Source organism: Trichosurus vulpecula, chromosome 6 (genome assembly GCF_011100635.1).
Source record: "Trichosurus vulpecula isolate mTriVul1 chromosome 6, mTriVul1.pri, whole genome shotgun sequence".
Classification (NCBI taxonomy): Eukaryota; Metazoa; Chordata; class Mammalia; order Diprotodontia; family Phalangeridae; genus Trichosurus; species Trichosurus vulpecula.
Genome location: NC_050578.1, coordinates 270,864,703 through 270,885,086, shown reverse-complemented (window position 1 = coordinate 270,885,086; position 20,384 = coordinate 270,864,703). Strand labels below are relative to the sequence as shown.

The window sequence follows — 20,384 nt, the reverse complement described above, 5'->3', positions numbered from 1 at the left end:
GTTCTTTGACCCACTCATTCTTCAGGATTAGATTATCTAGTTTTCAATTATTTTTAATCTATGTTTCCATGGCCTTTTATTAAATATAATTCATTGCATTGTGGTATGAAAAGGATGTGTTTAATATTTCTATTTTTCTGCATTTGGTTGTGAGGTTTTTATACCTTAATACGTAGTCAGTTTGTGTGAAGGTGCCATGAACAGTAGAGAAAAAGGTATACTCCTTTCTTTCTTGTTGTTCAGTTTTTTTCAGTCATGTGTGACTCTTCATGACCCCATTTGGGGTCTTCTTGGCATAGATACTGGAAGGGCTTGCCATTTCCTTCTCCAGCTCATTTTGCAGATGAGGAAACTGAGGCAAATAGGTTAAATGACTTGCCAGGGTCATACAGCTAGGAAGTATGTGAGGCCAGATTTGAACTCAGGAAGATGAGTCTTCCTGACTCTAGGCCTGGTACTCTATTCACTGTGCCAACTAGTTGCCTATATATACTCCTTTCTATTCTCATTCAGTTTTCTCCAGAGGCCTATTATATCCAACTTTTCTAGAATTCTATTCATCTCCTTAACTTCTTTCTTATTTATTTGATTTTTAGATTTATCTAGTTCTGACAGGGGGGAAGTTGAGGTCCTCCACTGGTATAGTTTTACTATTTCCTCCTGTAATTCGAGTTTTCCTTTAAGAATTCAGATGCTTTAGCATTTGGTGCATATATATTTATAACTGATATTACTTCATTTTCTATGGTACCTTTTAGCAAAATGACCTTTCCCAGCTTCTCTTTTTTAATTAGGTCTATTTTTGCTTTTGCTTGTCTGAGATCACGATTACTACCCCTGCTTTTTTTTTTTACTTCAGCTGAAGCATCACTAGATTCTGCTCCAGCCTTTTACATTTACTCTGTGTGTGTGTGTGTGTGTCTGTTTCAAGCATGTTTCTTGTAAACAACTTATTGTTGGATTCTGGTTTTTAATCCATTCTGCTATCCACTTTGGTCTTAAACAGAGCCTTTCTTAAGTACTTACTATATGCTAGGCAAATACAAAAGCAAAGACAGCCCTAAAGAACACACACATAGGAGAGAAGTAGCCAGAGAGGAAGGGGCAATCTATGTTATCGGAATGGTGAGTGGGGCCATTGGATTGGAGATTGAAGCATTCCTTCTAGGAGCATTGTAACTGATTTGGTCTTGGTTCCAAGATCAATGAGTGATGACAGCAGGGAAAGGCAGGTGGGAACAAAGCAAAGGTGGTGAGGCCGTCTAGAAGAGGAGTGTAGAAGAGGGGACAGATGCAAAGCACAACAGATTCTGCCTGAAATGAAGGTCTGCCCCACTTGGGTCAGCTGGACCCATGGGAAGTTCAAATAAAACCGCTAATTTGAAGACAGAGAACTTGGGTTCAAATCCTGATTCTACTTATTCAAATCCTTTGTAGATTAAAATCCTACTTACCTGTGTGACTAAGTAAGTCTGTTTCCCTTTCTGGGTCTCAGGCTTCTCACAGGGAAAAAAGAGGGTTGGACTAGTGTCTAAGTCTCATGAAGACAACCAGCATTTATTAAGCCCCTACTTAATGTGCCAGGCACTGTGTTCAGTCTAAACCATCAAGCTTGAAATCAAAATACTGCGAATTTATTTTGTATTGTATTTATTCTGTATATACTTGTATAGTGGACATATTGTATCCCCATAGAATATATCTAAGCTCTTTGAGATAAAGAACCGTTTCATTTTCCTTTTGTCTTTCTATCCCCTGTGCCTCAGTGTTTGGCATATGGTAGGAACTTAATAAATGCTTGTTATTTTTTTAAGTGGCTTTCCCCTCAATTCAATCCAATCCAACACTCTAAGTGCTTGGGAAGTCAGTCTGGCAGGAGTAGGTTGAAAGCTGGCCATGGACAGGAAGACCTGAACCAGGCCACTCTCTAAGACCATAAGCAGCAGGGCAGATTTTCTTATTGGGCGTTCCCTTCAGTGTAGGTCTGGACAATGCCACAGACGACATGGAAGGCACTGTGTTGGGATAGCTCAATTCTAGGAAAAGGGACCCTGGGAAAGTCCCACCTCCCCGCCGATGCTAGAAATGTCACCCACTCTGTTCCTTAGTAACTTGAGGCAGACAGGGACTAAATGGAAGAGGGGAAGGCAGCATTTTACCTAAGAGTTGGGAGCATCCAGGAGAATTCTGGGAGACTCTTCAGGAATCTGGGGAAATCTGTGACCCTGACTCTGTCCTCTGTCTCTGTCTGTACCCCAGATGCAGTCCACCTACGTCCTCCAGGGCTTGCACCTCCAAATCCCACATATTTTCCAGACCCACTTGGACAATGGCAACAACAGCAACAAGCTTTCCCAGGACAGCAGCAGCTATAGGGTGAGGCAAAGTCTCATCCTTTCCATCTGATCCTCCTCCTCCCTGCCAAAACCAGGAGCCAAAACAGCCTTGCCCCGACCCATTGCCAGCTCCCTAAGGCTTCTGGGAGACAGGAAGTGAGTCTTGGTCAATAGATAGCCTGGGTCAATTCCTGTAATTCCGCACGAGGGCCAGTGTGCAGGGGTGGGGGATGGGGATGGAGAGGTAGCAGAACTGGGTCTGACACTTATTAGCTGTGGGACCTAGGCTAGGCTGCTTCCATTCTTTCAGCATCAGTTTCCTCATCTGTAGAATGGACTTCCTATTGACCAGGGTCAATTGAAGAATTATGGGTTTGTGGGAATTAGAGCTAGGAGGAACCTAGAACATCAGAACTAGCAGGAACCTTGGAAAACAGAAAATGGGTTGTCAGAGCCAGGAGAAACCTCAGAAAATAGGACTGGAACTCCCTTGAGAAACACAGAGTATCTGAGCCAGGAGGCCCTTAGAACAGAGAATGTCAGAGCTGGAAGGGCCTTAGAATGTGGAACGTCAAATCTGGAAGGAATCATGGAACACAGAATGTCGGCACCAGATAGACAGAACCTTGGAAATATTCCAAAATGGAATATTGGAGCTGAAAGAGGCTTTCGGAATGTTAGTGTTGGGAGGGACGTTAGAACACAGAATGCCAGAGCATCCACAGCCATTAGAAACAAGAACACAGAATGCTCAAATTAAGAGGCCTCAGAGACCAGTTGGTCCAGCCAGTCTCAAACTGTGGTTGGGGAGAGGGTCTCCTGAGGGTCCCTAAGACCCTGTCAGGGGGTCCTCAAGGTCAAAATTATTTTCATAATAATGCTAAGGTGTTTTATTCCTAATATTGGCAGATAGAACTCACATACGCCAAAGCACTTTGAAGGGGGTCTGCAGACACTTTGAAGAGTATAAAGGGGTCCTCAGACCAGTTTGAGAACTGAGATCCCAGCATGCCCAGCTCATTTGTCCTGTCAAGGATGCTCAGAGATGTTCATTCAGTTCAATTCATAGGAACATCTCCCCTTTCTCCAGTGCTCTGGTTACAAAGCCCTTCCTCCTGCCAACCTGTAGGGAACACAAATAGCCCCATTTTGCCTGTGAGGAAACGAGCAGCCCAGAGAGGCCAAGTAAAAGTTCATACGGCTGCTAAGTGTGTGGACCAGGACAGACTCAGGTCTCTTGATTCCAAATCCAGCTTTCTTTCCAATTAAAGCCCCACTTCCCCCCTGAATTTATTCCATACATTCTGTGAACAGAGGCCTTTACTGGGCCACAGGGAAGATATGGAGCTAGAGTGAGCCTTAGCTCCTGGCTGGACCCTGAGGCTCCTAGGAAGCATCTACTCAGCTACCCACTTATTTCTGCCTTTTCCCCCACCTCTCTGACCTATGGTTTCTGGGAGGTGGGGGTCCTTTACTGGGTCAGGGCATCCTGAATCTCACCTAACTGGTAACCTGAGCTGGTATGTCTAGTCTGGTCAACAACCGGTTAAGAGTATCCCCAGGCTCTCCTCCTCTGTCCCAGATACCTGGGGACACCCCATCAGCACATGCACTGACCCTGACCCAGTCCCCCCTCCCACCCTCTGCTTCTCAGGCATCATGATAGGTCCTGATCTGGTTCCCTCCCCTCCCAGTTTCCGGAAGCCTGGCTCCTTTTGGCCAACGTGGTCATGGTGCTGATTCTGGTCCCCCTGAAGGACCACGTCCTCGATCCGTTCCTGCAGCGGCGGAAGCTGCTTCCCTCACCCCTCAAGAAGATGGCTCTGGGCATGTTCTTTGGTTTTACCTCCGTCATTGTTGCAGGTCATTCTGGGAATGGGGGGCGGGGGCCCTACTGGGCATAGGGGAGGGCAGCCCGACAGCCCACAGTGTAGTGTGGGGGAGCTGAGATTGGATCTGGCCATCATAGGCAGAGATTAAGGTTGTTTTGTACCAGTGATGCAGGCCCTAAGGCTAAATCAGACACACCACGGTAGGAAAGATGAAGCTGCTAATCCTCGTACCAGAGCACATTATGCCAGAACTAAGTGGGGCCTTAGAACATGGGGCATAGAGTGCCAGAGCTGAATAGGAGTTTAGATGATGAGCCATAGAATTTCAGACCTAGAAAGGACCATAGAACATGGAACAGAGCATGTCAGAGCTGAGAGGGACCTCAGAACTTGGAATACAGGATGTCATAGAAGCCATTGGGCCCTAAAATATAGAATGTCAGTGAAGGGTGACACATTTTAGGACATATAAGATAGCACGCTGCAGTTAGAAGGGACTTTGGAACATAGAATGTCAGAGTTGGAAAGAACATTAGCATGTAGAATGTCAGAGCTGGGAGGGTACCTTAGAACATGGAATGTCACAGTTGGAAGGAACCTTAGAACATGGAATATCAGAGTTGGAAAGGTACCTTAGAACATAGAATGGGAAATCTGGGAGGGTCCTTCTGAGGCATCTAACTCAACCCCTTCTTTCACAGAGCAGAAACCTGAAGCCAAAGCAGGTCAATGATAAAGCAGGGTCAAACACAAGGATGACAAAGTTGGGTCTCAAACCCAGGTGTCCTGATCGCCAGTCAAGGGGCTTTTCCCTTATACTACACTCTCCCCAGAATGCTATCAGTGCATGGGCACTGTCCCTTGACTACTGGGGCAGTCCTGTGCTGTAGGGTTGTGTCCACTGGTGGGTAAATTAGTATTGTAGATGAGGCTGTGAGGCTGTAGCCCACAGTAGTCCTGAGTTTCTCAACCCTGATGACTCCCCAACAGGCATACTAGAGACCAAGAGGCTCCAATACATTCACCACAATGAGACGGTGGCTCAGCAAATTGGACAAGATGTGTACTTTGCCGCGCCTATGTATATCTGGTGGCAGATCCCTCAGTATCTCCTCATTGGCATCAGCGAGATCTTTGCCAGCATCCCAGGTACCACAGTGATCCTCCTTAACTCCTTCCCCACACAAGGCCAGAAGCCTAACAGGGGTCTGCGCATGGGTATTGAAGGAGGGATGGTTGGATGGTGGGTGCCATCTTGATTGAATGTAGCTGGATGACTCAGTGTGTATCTAGAAGTTCAGTCAGAAAGGCTCCCCACCTGGAGATTGCTAATTATGAAGCCAGAGGCCCAGAAACTTAAGAAGCTTTTTCCACCCCAATGCAGAAAAAGGGGCTCTCCCTGGATCCCCTGCTTTCTCAAAGAAAGAACCACCAATCTCAAAATTGGAAGTGACCTTACAGAGAGGGCCAAATCCCACCTCCAATTTGGCCAACAATTACTCCTCCAGCTGCCACCTACAGACCTTCAAGGAGAGGAAATTTACCACCTCTCAAGGCGAATTCCACCCGGGGATAGTTCTGTTAGGCAGTTTTGCCATGTGCCAAGCTATAATCTGCTCCTCGGGCACTTCTGCCCGTTGCTTTTGGTCTTGGGCAGAAGCTTGCAGAAATGTAGAAAGAAATCTGAGGTTGCCACCTGGAAACAAGCAGGGATGGTCACAGGGAAATTCTGTAAGGCGTGGGTATCTGAGTCTGTGATAATGGGCAAAGCCAGGACCAGGTCAGTGTTGGTCCAGAAGTGCCCTGTAGGCACCAGGCGAAGCTATCATGCTTCCCTGGGTCCAACAAGGAGAATGTCCTCATACAGGGCCAGAGCCAAAGTCTTTACCTGCACCCTCTGTAGCCCCAACATAAGCTGGTCCCATTCTTAGCTCAGTCAGTTAGGGAAGTGCAGAAGTCTGGACCTTCTCTAGAACAGAACCAAACCAGGCTGTCCTCCAAGGCTCATCAACCCAGGTCTCTGCTCTGCTCTGACCCTGAAATATGGTCACTTTCCTCTTCTTCAGAACTAAGCCCAGAACCAGTGAGCAAAGTGGGCAGGCAAAGGGGTTGAGTTTTAAAGGAGAAGCCCATTTCTATCTTCTGTGGCTTGGGCTTGGGGTTTCCTTCCCTGTCTACTCTCCAGCTGCCCTGGCCTCCCCTGCTCATGTCTGTGCCCTTCCTCTCTCCTAGGTCTGGAGTTCGCCTACTCAGAAGCTCCCCGATCTATGCAGGGAGCCATAATGGGCATCTTCTATTTCCTGTCTGGGGTCGGCTCAATTTTGGGCTCCGGCCTGGTGGCTTTGCTGTCCCTCCAAGCAGGGGGCTGGCTGCACTGTCCCAGGGATTATGGTATGTATGTATGTGGGGTGTGTGTGTACTGGGGGTGTGGACGAGAAGGGGGTACATGAATAAAGTTAGGGGTCAGGAAGGTTAGAGTCCCCTGCCTATTCTGTGCCTTCAGACACCCAATGCCCCAGAGGTGAAGATCAGATGCCTTTGGACACAGCCTTAGTGTTAGAGAGTCATGATCACCAGTTCAGAGGCACTAGTCCAAACTTCTCAGATGGGAAACTGAGTAAAAGAAAAGCAGCTTGCTCTGTCCCACAGTGAGGGAGCCACAGAGCCAGGGTCCCAACCCTGCTCCTCCTGCCATATGTTAAAATATGACACCTTCCCCACACTGGCATCTCAGAAAAGGTGATGAGCAAGGCATCCATTGTACAACCCAAAGGGATCCCCCTTTCCTGGGGAAGGAGGCCAGACTGACTCCTGGGGAGAGGAGAAATAGAGGGGCAAGCGGTAGTGATGCTGGAGCCCCCTGATGCCCAGGATTCAGCAGCCAAGTCCCACTCAGCCCTTCAAGGTGTGTGAGGGTTGGGGGGTAGTCCCACACTTTCCTTTCCCAGAGGGGGAACCCAGGGAAGTTTGATGACTTGTGGATGGCATCAAAAGAGACTTGAACCCAGATCCCTTGTCTCTGGCAGGTCCCTCTTGGGCTCTTGAGGGCAGGGGCAGGGGCCTAGTATACTTGATCCTCTCTGTCTTGCAGGAAACATTAACAACTGCCGGATGGATCTCTATTTCTTCCTGCTGGCTGGCATCCAGGCTGCCACTGCCCTCCTCTTCCTCTTGATCGCCAACCATTACGAGTGGTCAGCTCCTGCTCCCACCTGCCGCCGCTGCCCTGGGCGAGAGGGTGGCTGAGGGAGGGCTCCAAGGGCCAGGCCCAATCAGAGTCAACAACCACAAGGGACAGGCCTTGCCACCTCAGGGCTCTGATTTCCTTTCCACTTTATTTTGTACTCAACGTAAGAATAAAACATTTGTCATAAATAACAGGGCACCAGCCCTTCCTCACCCCATGGCATGGGGAGTGGGAGGGAGTGGGGAGCCAGGGCCTTGGGTGGGGGGGGTTGGGAGTGGCAGGCAAGGAGATGGGAAGACTTGGTTCAACACCCACAAGAAAAATGTCTGCAGTTGGGGAAGGGCGTTCTCTGACTCCCACCCCCAGGACTCTGGGCCCAACGGCCCTAGACTGGGCATCAGGGAGAAGGGGCTGGAGGTCAGGAGCTGCCCCGGATCCTCTCCATGTAGCTTCTCAGCTCATCAGGGTCCCTTAGCCCCATGTCCTCACACACCCAGCGGATGTCATCTTCCCCGGCCACCAGAATGGACTGCACCGCCGGGGCCGGAGGCTCCTCAGGGGGCTGGGCCGGAGGTGCTGCTGCAAAGGTCACAAACTCCACCCGCTTCCTTCGGCCCCCTGGCTCCTTCCGGGGCAGGGTGGCCCCCAGGGGTGGGGTGGGGTCCGGGCTGCCTCCTCCTCCTCCCCCTACCTCACAGTGGCAGCCCCCCTCTCCTGGGGCAGGGAGGGCTGGGCTTGGGGGCCTGTCTTCCCGGGGAGGTCGCCGGTCCAGCTGCCGGTCCAGCTGCCGGCTCAGTTCCTCCTGATCTGTCCCCAGCCAGACCCAGTTGTGGGGCTGGGGGGAAGTGGGGCCCCCAGAGGCTGGGGCATCAGGGGGCTCTTTGCGCTGGTAGCGCAGCACAAAGACCACGCCATTAACAAGGAAAATGAAGATGGCCAGGCAGAAGATGCTGAGCAGGGCGTAGAGCCCCAGCTCCAGGTCCGTCACCCTCTGAGGGGCCCTCACCATCTCCTCCTCCTCCTCCTGCTCTTTCTCGTCCTCCTCCTGCTCTTCCCCGAGGTCCTCTGGACGCTCAAACTTGCTCCTCAGTCCCCCCTCCCCCCCTGGCCCCTGATGCCTCCCCCCTCCCCCATTGCTCTCAGTGACCGGGGGAGCAGAGGGGACTGGGGGGACCTGCTCGTGCTGCTGAGGGGGCACGGGGGGCACCCCCAGCCATGCCGTGGCTGAGGCCAGCGGGGGCCGGTGTTTGCCCCGACGGCAGGACTCTGGGGAGTGCAGCCCCACCTGCAGGGGCATCCCCTCATTGGCCCCTCCACTCACCAGCCCCCCAAAGAAGGCCCCTCGCTCCCTGCCAGGGACCGCTGAGAAGGATCCCGGCTCCTCAGTGGAAACTGCCAGGGCCAAGTCCCTGTGGTCAAACAGCTCTGCTGGAGCCAGGGTGTGGTCCGAGAAGGCCAGCCATAGGGAGAAGGCAACTTCCTACAGGGCCACGGGGGAGGGAGACACCGTGCAATGGGAGACCAGAGACACATACGCAGACACACAGACACCACCCATGTGGACACATACACAGAGACCCACACGAAAGAGGCAGGAGACGAGATAACACAGAGAAGCAAACAACGGGGAGAGGGGCGAGTTAATCGCCTACCGGTCTTCAGCCCCCTCCTTTACACCCCAGAAGGGGTTAACCTGAGCATTTTCCTTTTTGTGGTCATTCAAGGGCCTCCCTCCTCCCTACTACCTCCACCCCTCTAGGCTCCATCCTTCAGTCTTTGGAGCCCCTGACCCTGTCTCCCTCTGGGGAGGTTGGCCCTGCCCATCCATGTACCCATCTCCCACCCTGGCCTTCACCTGTTTCAAGTCGGGTGGAGTGGTGTGGGCCCAACATGTTGCAGTGATCTCCCCAGGGTGGGCAGTGCCCCGGCTCAATGCCAATGAGATGCTCATCACTGGCTGTGCCCGAAGTTCCAGCACAGAGACCTTTTCATCTGTCACAGACAGAGTCTGTTCTCCAAGGATGGAGTCGGATAGTGGTGAACGGACCTAAGGCGGGAAGGAGAGCTTAAGGGGGAGGGGGAGAGCCTTCCTGGAAGGGCTCTAGACCCACACCTCCATCCCCTGTGTCAACTGTTTCTCTTGCCCCATCTTCCCCACATTCGCTCTCACCTCCAAAGAAGTAACCCCTGGCTCCCGTCCAACCAGTATGCTGCCACCCTCCAGAGTGGCCACTCGGGGGTCTTGGACATGGGCATGGGGCCCCACAAGGTGAGACACATCCAGCAGCCAGTCGGGGCCCAGGAGGTATGTAAGATGGCGGCCTCCATCTTGAGGATGGGCCACAAAAGGAACGAGGAACCGGACACCAGCACGCTGGTACTGCAGCCGGCAGCTCCGGGCCCGCCGGTCTGCCTCTTCGCCTCCTTCCTCGGGCTCGGTGGGGGCACTACCCAGCCAAGGACAAAGCGGTCAGTGGAGGATGGCCTGGAACTCCCCTCGCCGACCCATCAACTAGGCTATTCGCACCCCCTGTCCATTCTAGGACAACCCTCCCTTGATAGTATCTGCTCCTGTCCATTACTAGTCTACAATGGCCCTATTCCTTGCTCCTGCTGGGCTGACACAGAAGAATCCAGAAGTTCTGGATGGGACTGTGAACTTAAAGAGAACACCTGATAACTCCATTCCATAGAACTGGTTTCTTTTTAGATACTATGTAGTTTAATTTATGCCTTTAAAACATGGTTCTGAATAGGGATCCCTCGGTTTCTCCAGACTACCCAAGGGGTCCAGGACACACAAAAAAGATGAAGAATCCCTGAGGTTATAGGATCATAAGATCGGGGGTTTAGAGTCAGAGGGATCTTAGAAATCATGACCCAGTATGGAAATGAAGCCCAGAGTCTGGAGAAGCTCCACAAGAAGCAACCATATTGGTAAAGGGTCTCCAGGCCACAGGATCATGGTTGAAAGGGACCTCGGGGTCCCAGACCAGTGGCAGAGCCAGGGTTCTGGAGGGGTCAGTATATGGGCACAGGCCCCTTATGACTGCCCAAGAATGGTTCTCCTATTCAAGAATGCAGAGTCACAAAACAGGGCAAAGAGCCCCACCAGCTCCTTCTGACCAAGGGGCAGAAGGGAAGGAGTTATTCTGGTGACTTCCATCTTGCCCTCCCACACTTGCATCCCAGCACAGTCCGTCCCATCCAGAGGCTCCTGCTCCTGCCCCTCTTGCCGTATCCTGACACCTCTCTGCTCCTTCCAGTGTCCAAGCTGCAGAGACAGTTGGCCAACCCAACCAGACCCCTGAAGTGAGCTGGTTACCCATGTCCTGAACTCACCCATTGGCCGGCCCAGGTACCCTCCATCCTCGGACTTGTTCCAGGTTTGTGTCTGTCATCTCGATTCGCAGCGGCAACAGAGGAGCCCACACAGTCACCCGGAGTGAGGCCCGGAGCCGGCGCCACCAGAAGTCCACCTGAACCCCCCGGGCCCCCTGGCTCTCCTTGCCTTCCACAAATACCTCATCACAGGCCTCTGACACCTGAAGGGAGGCACGGGGCTCAGGAGGGCGAAATACACCTGGGCAGGTAGCTGAGAAAAGGTGTTTTATCTATGGCTGACCACGTGGTGAAGGCAGATGAGAGCTGGAAGTGAAAGACCATCTAACCTAACCTAATTTTACAGAAGAGAGGCCCATGCGGGGGAAGTGACTTGACCAAGGTCATAATTCAAAGACTTAGAACTGGAAGGAATCTCAGAAACCAACAAATCCAACCCTTTCATTTTTCAGAAGGGAGCACAGGGAAAAGAGCAGAGAAAGTGACTCCCTGTGGTCATCGATTCAGAGACAACACAACACCAGGGAGAGAGTGCTGGACGTGGAATTAAAGACCTGGGTTCAAATCCTAGATGGTTGACTCTAGGCAAGTCACTCAATCTGTCTGCCTCAGGTTCCTCTGCCACAACATGAGGTTGTGAGACTCAATGGTCTGGCTCTAAATCTGTGATCACCTGGAAAGAGCCTCAGACACCATCGAATTCACCTTCAAGGGAGGAGACGTAGGCTCAGGGGCAGAGAAGAGGAAGGTGACCACCTCCAAGTGGTAGAGACCAGCCTCTGACCAAGGACTTGTGACTCCAAATACACCACCCTCTTTCCACCACACTGACTTTTCACTGACACGTCTGTTGTGTTTTGCCTCTCCAGACATATCATCTTGATTACATTTCATGTAGGCTGATATTCAAACTAGTCTGGGTTCCCCGAGCACACATACACTGCTCAGGGGGCTTTGGAGAAGAGTCTGAGGGGCAGGCAGAAAGACCATGGAGACCATGAAGATGAAACATTGGCTGTAGTTAGATAATGAGGAGTTGGCCATATTACTGAATCATTATGGTTGTGGTTGCTACCAAGTCCTGGCCTGTTCTTCCCCCAGAGCTCAGTCCTAATCCACACCACTGAGAGCAGGCCTTTCACTTGGCTCTTCATACTTAAATTTGGTCTTGCTCAGAGTGTTTGGACAGGGTCCAGAACCAGGGGTAGGGAACCTGCAGCCTTGAGGCCACACGTGGCTTTCTAGGTCCTTAGGTGTGGCCTTTTGACTGAGTCCAAGTTTTACAGAACAAATCCTTTTATCAAGGGAATTTGTTCTGTGAAGTTTGGATTCAGTCAAAGGACTGCACTTGAGGACCCAGAGGGCTACATGTGGCCTCATGGCCGCAGGTTCCCCACCCCTGGTCCAGACAAAAGGGACCAGGATGGAAAAGGGTTTTGACACCATAGGAGCATAAATGCAAAGGACATCAGAGGCCATGTGTTCCAACCCCTCACTTTATAGGTGAGGAAAGGGAGGCCTGAAAAGGTTAACTGGTTTGACCAAAGTCACATGGAAAGTGACAGCCAGAATTTGAATGCAGGTCTTCGGATTCCAAACTCAAATGCCGGCCATTGTGCACCACGCTGTATGGAGTTGAGCTGAAGGAACTGGGGATGTGTAGCTGGCAGAAGAGACCTCCCTGGAAGGATCACTTTTTTCTGCTTGGCTCTAGTAAGCAGAACCAGGAGCAATGGGGATATGCCAGGAAAGATTTCCTTGGAGCCGTCTGAGGGTGGAAGAAGCTTCCTTGGGAAGTGGGGGGTTCCCTGTTTGGAGACCCTTAAGCAGAGTCTGAACCACCCCCTTGTGGGGAGGGCCCTGGGGGGATTCCATCTGGGAGAAGGGGGAAGGAGCCTCAATTCTGGGTAGGCCTAGAGAGAGAGCTGGCCGTGGGCAGAAGAAGCAGGTGCAGGGACAGGGCAAGAGGCCGCAGGCCACTCACCTGCAGGACTTGAGTGTTGGCTGATTCACAGCCCACCTGCTCGGTGACCTCCACTACAGCTCCACCCAGCTCCACAGTGACCAGGCGTATGGGTACTCTTCGGGGAATGCCAGTCAGGGGGGCAGTATTCACCAACTCCTCAGTCTGCAAGGCAGGGAGGGGGGTAGGTCATCCATTAGCAGGGCCAGTTAACTAGGATTCCTATGCCATCCTATGGTCCTCAATTCAAGGTTTTTCCCTAGGGCCCAACACACCCCCATGCCATCTTGGCAACCGTATGGGGGCCTGACACTGAATTCTGGTTATTTGGCACACACTGGCACTGACTCCTGGACTCTCCGAGAATAGTCCCTGTAGATGCCTGGCATACATTTTCTTGTACTCTATAATCATAAGGACCCCCAGGGACTTTCCTGGTATGCCCTTGGGCCAGGAAGAGGGTGAGACTCAAGGTCCCGAGGTGGTGGCTGTGAAGAGGCAACCCCACCGTAGCCTACCCCATGGTCTGTTACCTTTGCCATAGGGACAAGGGCCCGGATGTCCCGCTCAGACACCAGGATCTCCCACACCATCTTATCCTTCTTGGCCTCAGGAACCTGGCTTGGGTATTCCAGCTGCCACGTGACAGGACGGGTGGAGGATGTGGCCCCTGTACCATTCTCCACGGCAAAGTCCACCCATAGGAACTCCGAGAATCCAGGCAGGCTTCCAGGAGGAGGAGGAGAGTCAAGCCAGAGAATGGAAGGGAGGACCAAGGAAACTACCCCATCCCTCTTCCCATTCATGGATTCTCCATTCTCTCCCTCAATCACATCTCCTCCTCACGGTGAACCCTGGCCCTCCTGTTTTCCTCCAATCCCCTAAAAGAATGCCATAAAACAACAGCAGCTCACGCTGCTACCTTCTAGGACTGGCCCTTCCTTCTCTGGTCAGCCTTTGCTCCTGTCTCTAAAGAAGTGGTTCTCCCCTAGAAGAAGTACCCTTAATCCGGCCCCCCTTCTCCCTCTAATCTTCAATCCCTCCCACCTACTGGCTCCTTTCCTGCTGCCTTCAATACACCCAAGTCTCTGCCCTTCTTTACAAACCATCAGGAGACCCTCCCATCGCCATTCACTACTACCCTGTATGTCTCTGACCTCTCAGACAAAGTCAAAACAGCAGCTCTCTTTCTCTCCTCCAAGCTCTCTATAATGTGGCTTTCACCTGATCACTCACCTGAGATGCCTCCTCCAAAGTCATCCAGGATCTCTGGGCTCTAATGGCCCTTCCTCAGGCTGTGTCTTTCTTGACCTTCCTGCAGCCTGTTACACCACTGTCCACCTCCTCCTCCTCCTCCCTGGGTTTTCAGGACCCTGCTCTCTCGGTTCTCCCCTACCTGCCTGACCTCTCCTTCTCCGCCACTGTTTCTGGATCACCATGCGGCTGTGATCCCAGACTCTTCTAGACAAGCTCCTTTTTCTCTCTAGGCTCTCTCGGCTCTTACAGGTTCACAATTCTCCTCGCTATGCAGGGGACACCCAGATCTACAGAGCCCACCTCGGTCTCTCTGGGGAGCCCCAGGCTCCCAGAACCACTTGCTTGTCAAGACTTTTCAAACTGGGGGTTACCCCAAACTCCCTATGTCTGAAACATAACTTGTAACCTTTGGTCTCCCACACCCCAACCCTCTGTCCCTCTACCAAGCTTTCCTGCTCTTGTCAAAGGCACCAGCCAGATCTGCAGCCTTGACATTCTCCTGGACTCCTCACCCACTCCCCATATCTGGTCAATTGTCACATCTCGCCATTTCTACCACTGACTCCCACAGCCGCCATCTTAATTCAGACCCTCATGACTGCTGGCCTAGATTGTTAGCCTCCCAACTGCCCTCTTTGCCTCAAATCTCTACCTACTCCAATTCAATGTCAGCGCAGCTGCCAAAGGGATTTTCTTACAGCCAAGTGTGACCACATCACCCTTCTCCTCACTCAAGTGAGGCAGTAGTGACTCCCTACTACCTCCAGATATTAACTTCTCTTGGGCATTTAAACTCTTCCCAACCCCACCCCTTTCTACCTTTTCTGGTCTTGAAACATAGAACTCCTCCCTAGAAATTCTATGGTCAAGCCATACTGGCCTGTTTGCTCCATCTCCCACCTCCACGTCTTTGCTTTGGCTGTCCCCATGCCTGTAATGTACTCCCTTCACCTTTGTCTCCTGGAATCGCCAGCTTCCTTCAAGGCTCAACTCCCACCTTCTGGGAAAGGCATTTCCTGATCCCCGTAACTGCCACTGTCTTCCTTCCCCCAAACTACCTCAGAATCATTTTGCATATAATTATTCTCATACATAGTTTGTCTATCCCACAAGAATGTGAGCTCCTTTGGGGGAGGAGCAGTATCTCTTTTGTCTTCATACCCCAACACCTGGTACACAGGCATTAACAAAAGCCTCTGGGATGGAGGGGACCAGTCCTACCTGGCGTCTGACCACTTAGGGCCAATGGCTTGGCAGGTGATGAGCACCGTGTGATGTTTGGAGCCTTTTAATTTTTCCAGTTTGGCTGTCCATAGGGAAGGATGAGCAGGATGGGCAGCTGTCACTTGTAACCCCTTCTTGACCTTGATCCTGGAGATGGCAATCAGAGTCACTTACCTGTGTCAGTTGTAACACAAGCTGAGTCCCAAGCTAGGCATCTTGGAAGGATGGGAGTAGGTGGGAAATTGGGAACACAGCCCTCATTCTCAAGGGGCTAATAGTTTAAGGAGGGAGGGAAGAAACATGTGGAAAAGACTTGAGAGACCTTCATGAACCAACTCACAAATGTGGGGAAAGTAGGCACAGCCCCCAAAACTACCTGTCAGTACTATTACCATTGAGTATTGGAATCGGGGGTGAAGTGGGGAGGGGAGACATTCATGGAACCCCAGAATGTCTGAGCTGGAGGAGACCTCTGAACATAGCACAGAGAATGTCGGAGGGACGAAGAAGCTCAAGACACAGAATGCCACAGCTGGGCTGGAGACCTTAGAACACGCAATATCTGAACTGAGAGGGACCTTAGAACATAGGATGTTAGTGCTGAAAGGGACCTAAGAACACAGACATAGGAGCCCAGACTGCTTCCACGTCAGCTGGTATCAACTTGTTGTGGGCCCCCAACCCGCTTCTCTTCTATGCCTACACACTCTCACTTGGGGATCCTATCAGCTGGTTTTTGAGACTGGCAAAGCTGGCACAAAGCAGTGGAAGGGGAGGGGAGGTGTGTCTCAGGAGACTCACCAGAGCGTTAGGGAGTTATCAGTAAAGTTGTGTCTCAGCAGGATGGTAGCATTAAAGGACTGCCCTGGCCTCATGGCAGCATCGGATACTCGTAGGCGGACAGCATCATCCAGGGGCACCTCTTGCTGGCGAGGGGGATCAGCCTGCTGGATCTCTACCCACCCGACAGGGAGGGGCCGATCTGGAGGAATCCCTTCGCTGGCTGGAGCACACTGGCCAGGGTCCTCTGCTGCTGGCTCCAAGGTATAGGCCAGTTCAGCCTTGGTGGTGGCGATGCTCGAGAACCAGTGCCGTGGAAATTCCATTTCTACCACGCAAGCCCCCAGGGATGGCTGGAGAAATGGGAGAGAAACCTCTGATTTCTAATCCAGATCCCTGCTTTGGGAGATCCAACCATCCCAAAAGGAACTGAACCCCAGCAGAGCCTTCATCTCACCCAAGGTAGCACATACCCTGTAACCTCCCCCAAGCCACCACGCCCCCCCATGATAGTACCACCCATCAGCCTTCCTTCAGTGGTTGAGGGACCCTATCCCTCTCCTGCTACTTATTCATCTCTACAGGGACTCCCCCAACCCCATTACATTTCTGTCATGCCTTGAGACTTCCCCCAGGTTCACAATAGGATGTGGTCAGGGTGCCCTACTCACTTGGAAGCGACAGGCCTGGTGTATAGTGCCCAGAGGGTGGATGGCATGGAGCCGGGCACAGGGCAGATTTCGGGGGCCAGGCTGCCAGTCCTGCCCTTTGAGGTAGAAAAGGACCCGGGCATGGGGGTCCACTGGTGTGAGTACGGTCTCCACTGACACAGCCCGCACATCCCAGGTGGCGAGCAGACCAGTGGGCTCTGTGGCCCAGGCTGGCACAGCCTGGGGGGTAGAAAGAAGAGACTGAGCCAGAACTTGGCACTGGAACAGCAGGGCTTCAACTCTAGTCAGGGAAAAGGACCTTAGGGAGCCAGAAGGAACTTGAGAAAGTATCTGACCCAACTGCCTCATTTTTACCCAGAAGAAAACTGAGGTCTAGAGACAAGTGACTCACCCAAGGTCACAAATGTAGCTAAGCCTCAGAGGCAGGATTTGAACCCATGTCCTCTTTCTTCAAATCCAGTACCTTTGTACTGTGCCCCACGTCTCCATTTCTCCTGCTAAATGGGAAGGGCCTGAAGCCACCGCTGCTGGAGCTTGGGCTCTGGGAGCCTCTCTCTGCTCACAGCTCCCACCTCCCAAAGCTTGCCCTTGGGGGCAGCCCCCTTACCTGCTGGGTAGTGAAGGGTGGGTAGGATGCCCGGAGGAGGGGCTGGGCCGTAGGTCGGGGCTGGAGGAGCAGGAAAGTCTCAGAACGGGAGCCCAGAGAGGAGTTGGCAGGAGGGTAGCGCCCAATCTGCTGGAGGCGGAAATACTCTGGGGCATCTAGGAGTTCCAGAGTGGCTGGCAGGTAGATAGGGTCAGGGGACTCAGTGTCCCCACTCCCTAGAAGGGGAAAGGGCAGAGAGGATGGTGGCTGAGCAGGGTGGGGGCAGAGGAAGTCACTGGGCCAAGTGAGCAGTGGGCTTCCCAAGTGGAAGAATCACAGAATTCTAGTGCCTGAGGGGGCCATACAGGCATCTCGTACATGCCACACCTGAGCCTGAGTTCCACCTGTAACATCCTGTGTTGTCCATTTCCAGTGATAGGGAGTTCACTACTTCCCTAGACAGGTTAGACCTAAGAGCAAGGGGTGAGGAGTGGGGGGCCCTTGGGTGCCCAGGATACCTGTGCCACCTGTCTTTATAACCTACTCAATCCCTCCCTCCATGTCCCATGCTGCTTTCCTGAGCTTTCCTTCTGGACGAGCTTGAAAGGCCAGATCAGTGTGACTCCTGAGGTCCTGGGGGACCCTTCTCTTCATAACTAACAAAGACTGCCATATCTGTAGGACTTTCATCATGACCCCTCCCACTCCTGCTAGGGAGGCAGTGAAATATCATTGTCTCCATGTACTAGCCCAGGAAACATGTTCAGAACAGGGCAAGAACTAAGGGGACATGGGCGAGATTCAGGACCAAGGGATAATCAAGAACGCCCTCTCCCTTAAGGCTGCGGATCCCTGTCCTTCTAGAAGGTGGGACTGGTAAGAAAATAGGGTCATGAGACTTGATTGCTGGCTAGACAAGGGAGGTATGGCTTGGCAGAAGTACATCTGGGGGGAAAAACCTGGGGGTCTCAGTGGACCACAAAAAACACATTGTGAGTCAACCATGTGATATGGCACCCAAAAAGATGATGTCATTTAAGGCTGCTTTATGAAAGGCCTGGAGCCCAGGACTAGGGTGACGGGAGTCCTGCCATCCTCTGTCCCGGTCAGACCTCATCTGGGGAGCTGGAGAATGTCCAAAGGAGGGCACACAGGAGGGTGAACGGCTTTGGGTCCAGGCCATGTTTGGATGGGTTTGGCCAGAAAGGAAGACTCGGGGGGAAACATAACTGCCTTCAAGTATTTGAAGGACTGTCGTGTGGAAGAGGGGTTCACTTTGTTCTGTTTGGTCCCAGAGGATGTAACGAGGAACAGTGGCAGGAAGTGACAAAAGGGGAAACTGAGGCTTGGGGTCAGGAGAAAACCCTCCTATGATGGGAGCTTTGGGAAGCAGGTGGAAGGTGGAGGACTTCCAGGAGCATCCAGATGCCTCCCCCAGCCCTTTCAGGGATTTGGCCACGAGGAGATCCTTGTTCAGGGCAGGTTGGGCCAGGTGGCTGTGTGGGCAGCTCACTCTCTTTCCAAGCCTCAACTTTCCCATCTGTAATGAAGGGATAATAACACCCGCCATCCCTGCCTCTGGGGTGAGTGATGGGGTGGATCCAAGGCCAGGGGCTTGATGCATGGGAGAAGCATTTCAAAGGACTGCCCTAGTGCCGGTCTGGAGGGAGGGGAGCAGGTGGCTGAAAGATCTCAGTCCCCTCCAAGAAGGAGGGAGGCCCTGTCTGGGCTGGCATGCCCGGGCCTGAGAACTTCCCCTCCTCTTCTCCATGCTCCAGGCCCCAGAGCCAAGCTTGTAACAGGTGGATGGCCCCATAGAGGCCCCGTCCTCCCTCCCACTGGGCTGCATTTCCCAGCTCTGGAGGACTAGCTTCCAACCCTACCCCCTAGACCTCCTGCTTACTCTCCAGCTGGTGCTAACTCAGGCCATGTTTCCCATCTGCCCCAGAATGGGATCATCCTGCTGAATTCCCTGAGGAAGGCTCAAGGGCCTCCAGCCATAGCTCTGCCCTCCCCATCCCGCCACATGGAGAAACAGGGTGGATATTCCCTGCCCCATCCACAAAGACATCATGGTCCCTCAGTGGGGAAGGGGCTGTCCCCAGCACATCTGAGCTTCCCCAAGTAACAACTGACACAGCGAGCTCAGGCTTCCAAACCACTTTATCTCATTTGTCTAACAGGTGGGTGATGGCCTCCTCCTCCTCCTCCTCCCTGAAGGTAATGTCTACCCTCTTTCTCTCCTTCCTTCCTACTGGGAAGCAAAGGACCAGTGAAGACCAGGTGGGAGGAAGGGCTCCTGAGAGGAATGACTGCTTTCCCATGGGCCCTCCCAGGAGCAGAAGACACAAGAGACCAGCTATCTGAGGCAGGAAAGTCAGGGACAGAATCCAGGGGATGCTCCCTCATCAGAAATGTAAGCAGAGGGGGATGTCCAGGTGCTAGGGCCCCTTGGAAGGACACTGAGAAGCCCAGACCAATGGATTTTCCTGGGGTAAAAGCTGAGAAAGAAGGCAGAAGTATCTGAGATATCTGGGAAAAAAGGATCAGACCCCAGAAGGCCAGAGGTGTCTGGGGAAAAGAAGGGGTCAGACCCCTGGAGGCCAGAGGAGTCTGGGGAATAGAAAGGGTCAGACCCCTAGAGGCCAGAGATGTCTGGGGAAAAGAATGATCGGACCCCCGGAGGCCAGAGGTGTCTAGGAGAAAAGAAAGATTGGACCCTGGAGGATGCGGGTCCCAGGGGAAGCTGCCCTAGACTCGGGGATTCCAGAAGGTCTTTTGGGTGGGGAAGAAAGGTAGTGAGGTCAGGGACCCTGGCGTCAGGGGGTTGGGTCCAGGACTAGATGCGAAGGAGTGGGGGGAGCAGTGCTCCTCAGTCCAGCAGACGAGACTCGTCCTCTGGGGCCTCCCGCCCCAGCAGCCCCCGCAGCATGCGGCAGCCCTCCGAGGGCTCCCCCATTCCGCCCCAGGGGCCCCCTCACCTCGCACAGTCTTCAGCGCGAGCAGGGCCACCCAGAGGTAGCCGAGCCCGGGACGCCCGGGGGCCCGCGAAGGAGCGCTTCGGGCACTGCCGGCGCCCATGCTCCCGGCACAGGCTTCAGGGGGCGCCGCTCCGGCCGCCAGGCATGCCCAGACTGCGATGCCCGCACTGCCCGCCTGGCCCCGCAGCCCCGGGGCCGCCGCTGCTCCGAGCCGAGCAGACAATG

At 52.9% G+C, this 20,384-nt stretch overlaps 2 protein-coding genes across 2 annotated transcripts in view; one reads left to right on the top strand and one right to left on the bottom strand.

Moving 5' to 3' along the window:
- Positions 1 to 7,536, top strand: part of SLC15A3 (solute carrier family 15 member 3) — a 21,585-nt gene extending 14,049 nt beyond the window's left edge. Inside the window, exons 4-8 of the mRNA XM_036764469.1 lie at positions 2,260 to 2,376; positions 4,031 to 4,199; positions 5,159 to 5,317; positions 6,401 to 6,559; positions 7,260 to 7,536. Coding sequence (XP_036620364.1) covers positions 2,260 to 2,376; positions 4,031 to 4,199; positions 5,159 to 5,317; positions 6,401 to 6,559; positions 7,260 to 7,414 — 759 coding nt within the window. The 3' untranslated portion in view covers positions 7,415 to 7,536. The remainder of the gene's footprint in view (positions 1 to 2,259; positions 2,377 to 4,030; positions 4,200 to 5,158; positions 5,318 to 6,400; positions 6,560 to 7,259) is intronic.
- TMEM132A (transmembrane protein 132A) lies at positions 7,485 to 20,384 on the bottom strand. Its single transcript, XM_036764468.1, has 11 exons — positions 20,160 to 20,384; positions 17,200 to 17,414; positions 16,593 to 16,811; positions 15,943 to 16,274; positions 15,139 to 15,288; positions 13,194 to 13,386; positions 12,682 to 12,825; positions 10,698 to 10,900; positions 9,526 to 9,802; positions 9,211 to 9,402; positions 7,485 to 8,835 (listed from the first exon to the last, which is right to left on the bottom strand). Exons 1-11 carry the CDS (start codon positions 20,257 to 20,259, stop codon positions 7,774 to 7,776), a joined length of 3,087 nt encoding a protein of 1,028 aa, XP_036620363.1. The 5' UTR covers positions 20,260 to 20,384; the 3' UTR covers positions 7,485 to 7,773.

Coding starts and splice junctions, on each gene's coding strand:
- TMEM132A (XM_036764468.1), bottom strand. CDS start 20,259: ATGGGCGCCGGCAGTGCCCGAAGCGCTCCTTCGCGGGCCCCCGGGCGT. Junction 12,826..13,193: donor CCCTTGTCCCTATGGCAAAG/GTAACAGACCAT, acceptor CCTGCCTTGCAG/ACTGAGGAGTTGGTGAATAC. Junction 9,403..9,525: donor CAGGGGTTACTTCTTTGGAG/GTGAGAGCGAAT, acceptor TTCCCGCCTTAG/GTCCGTTCACCACTATCCGA.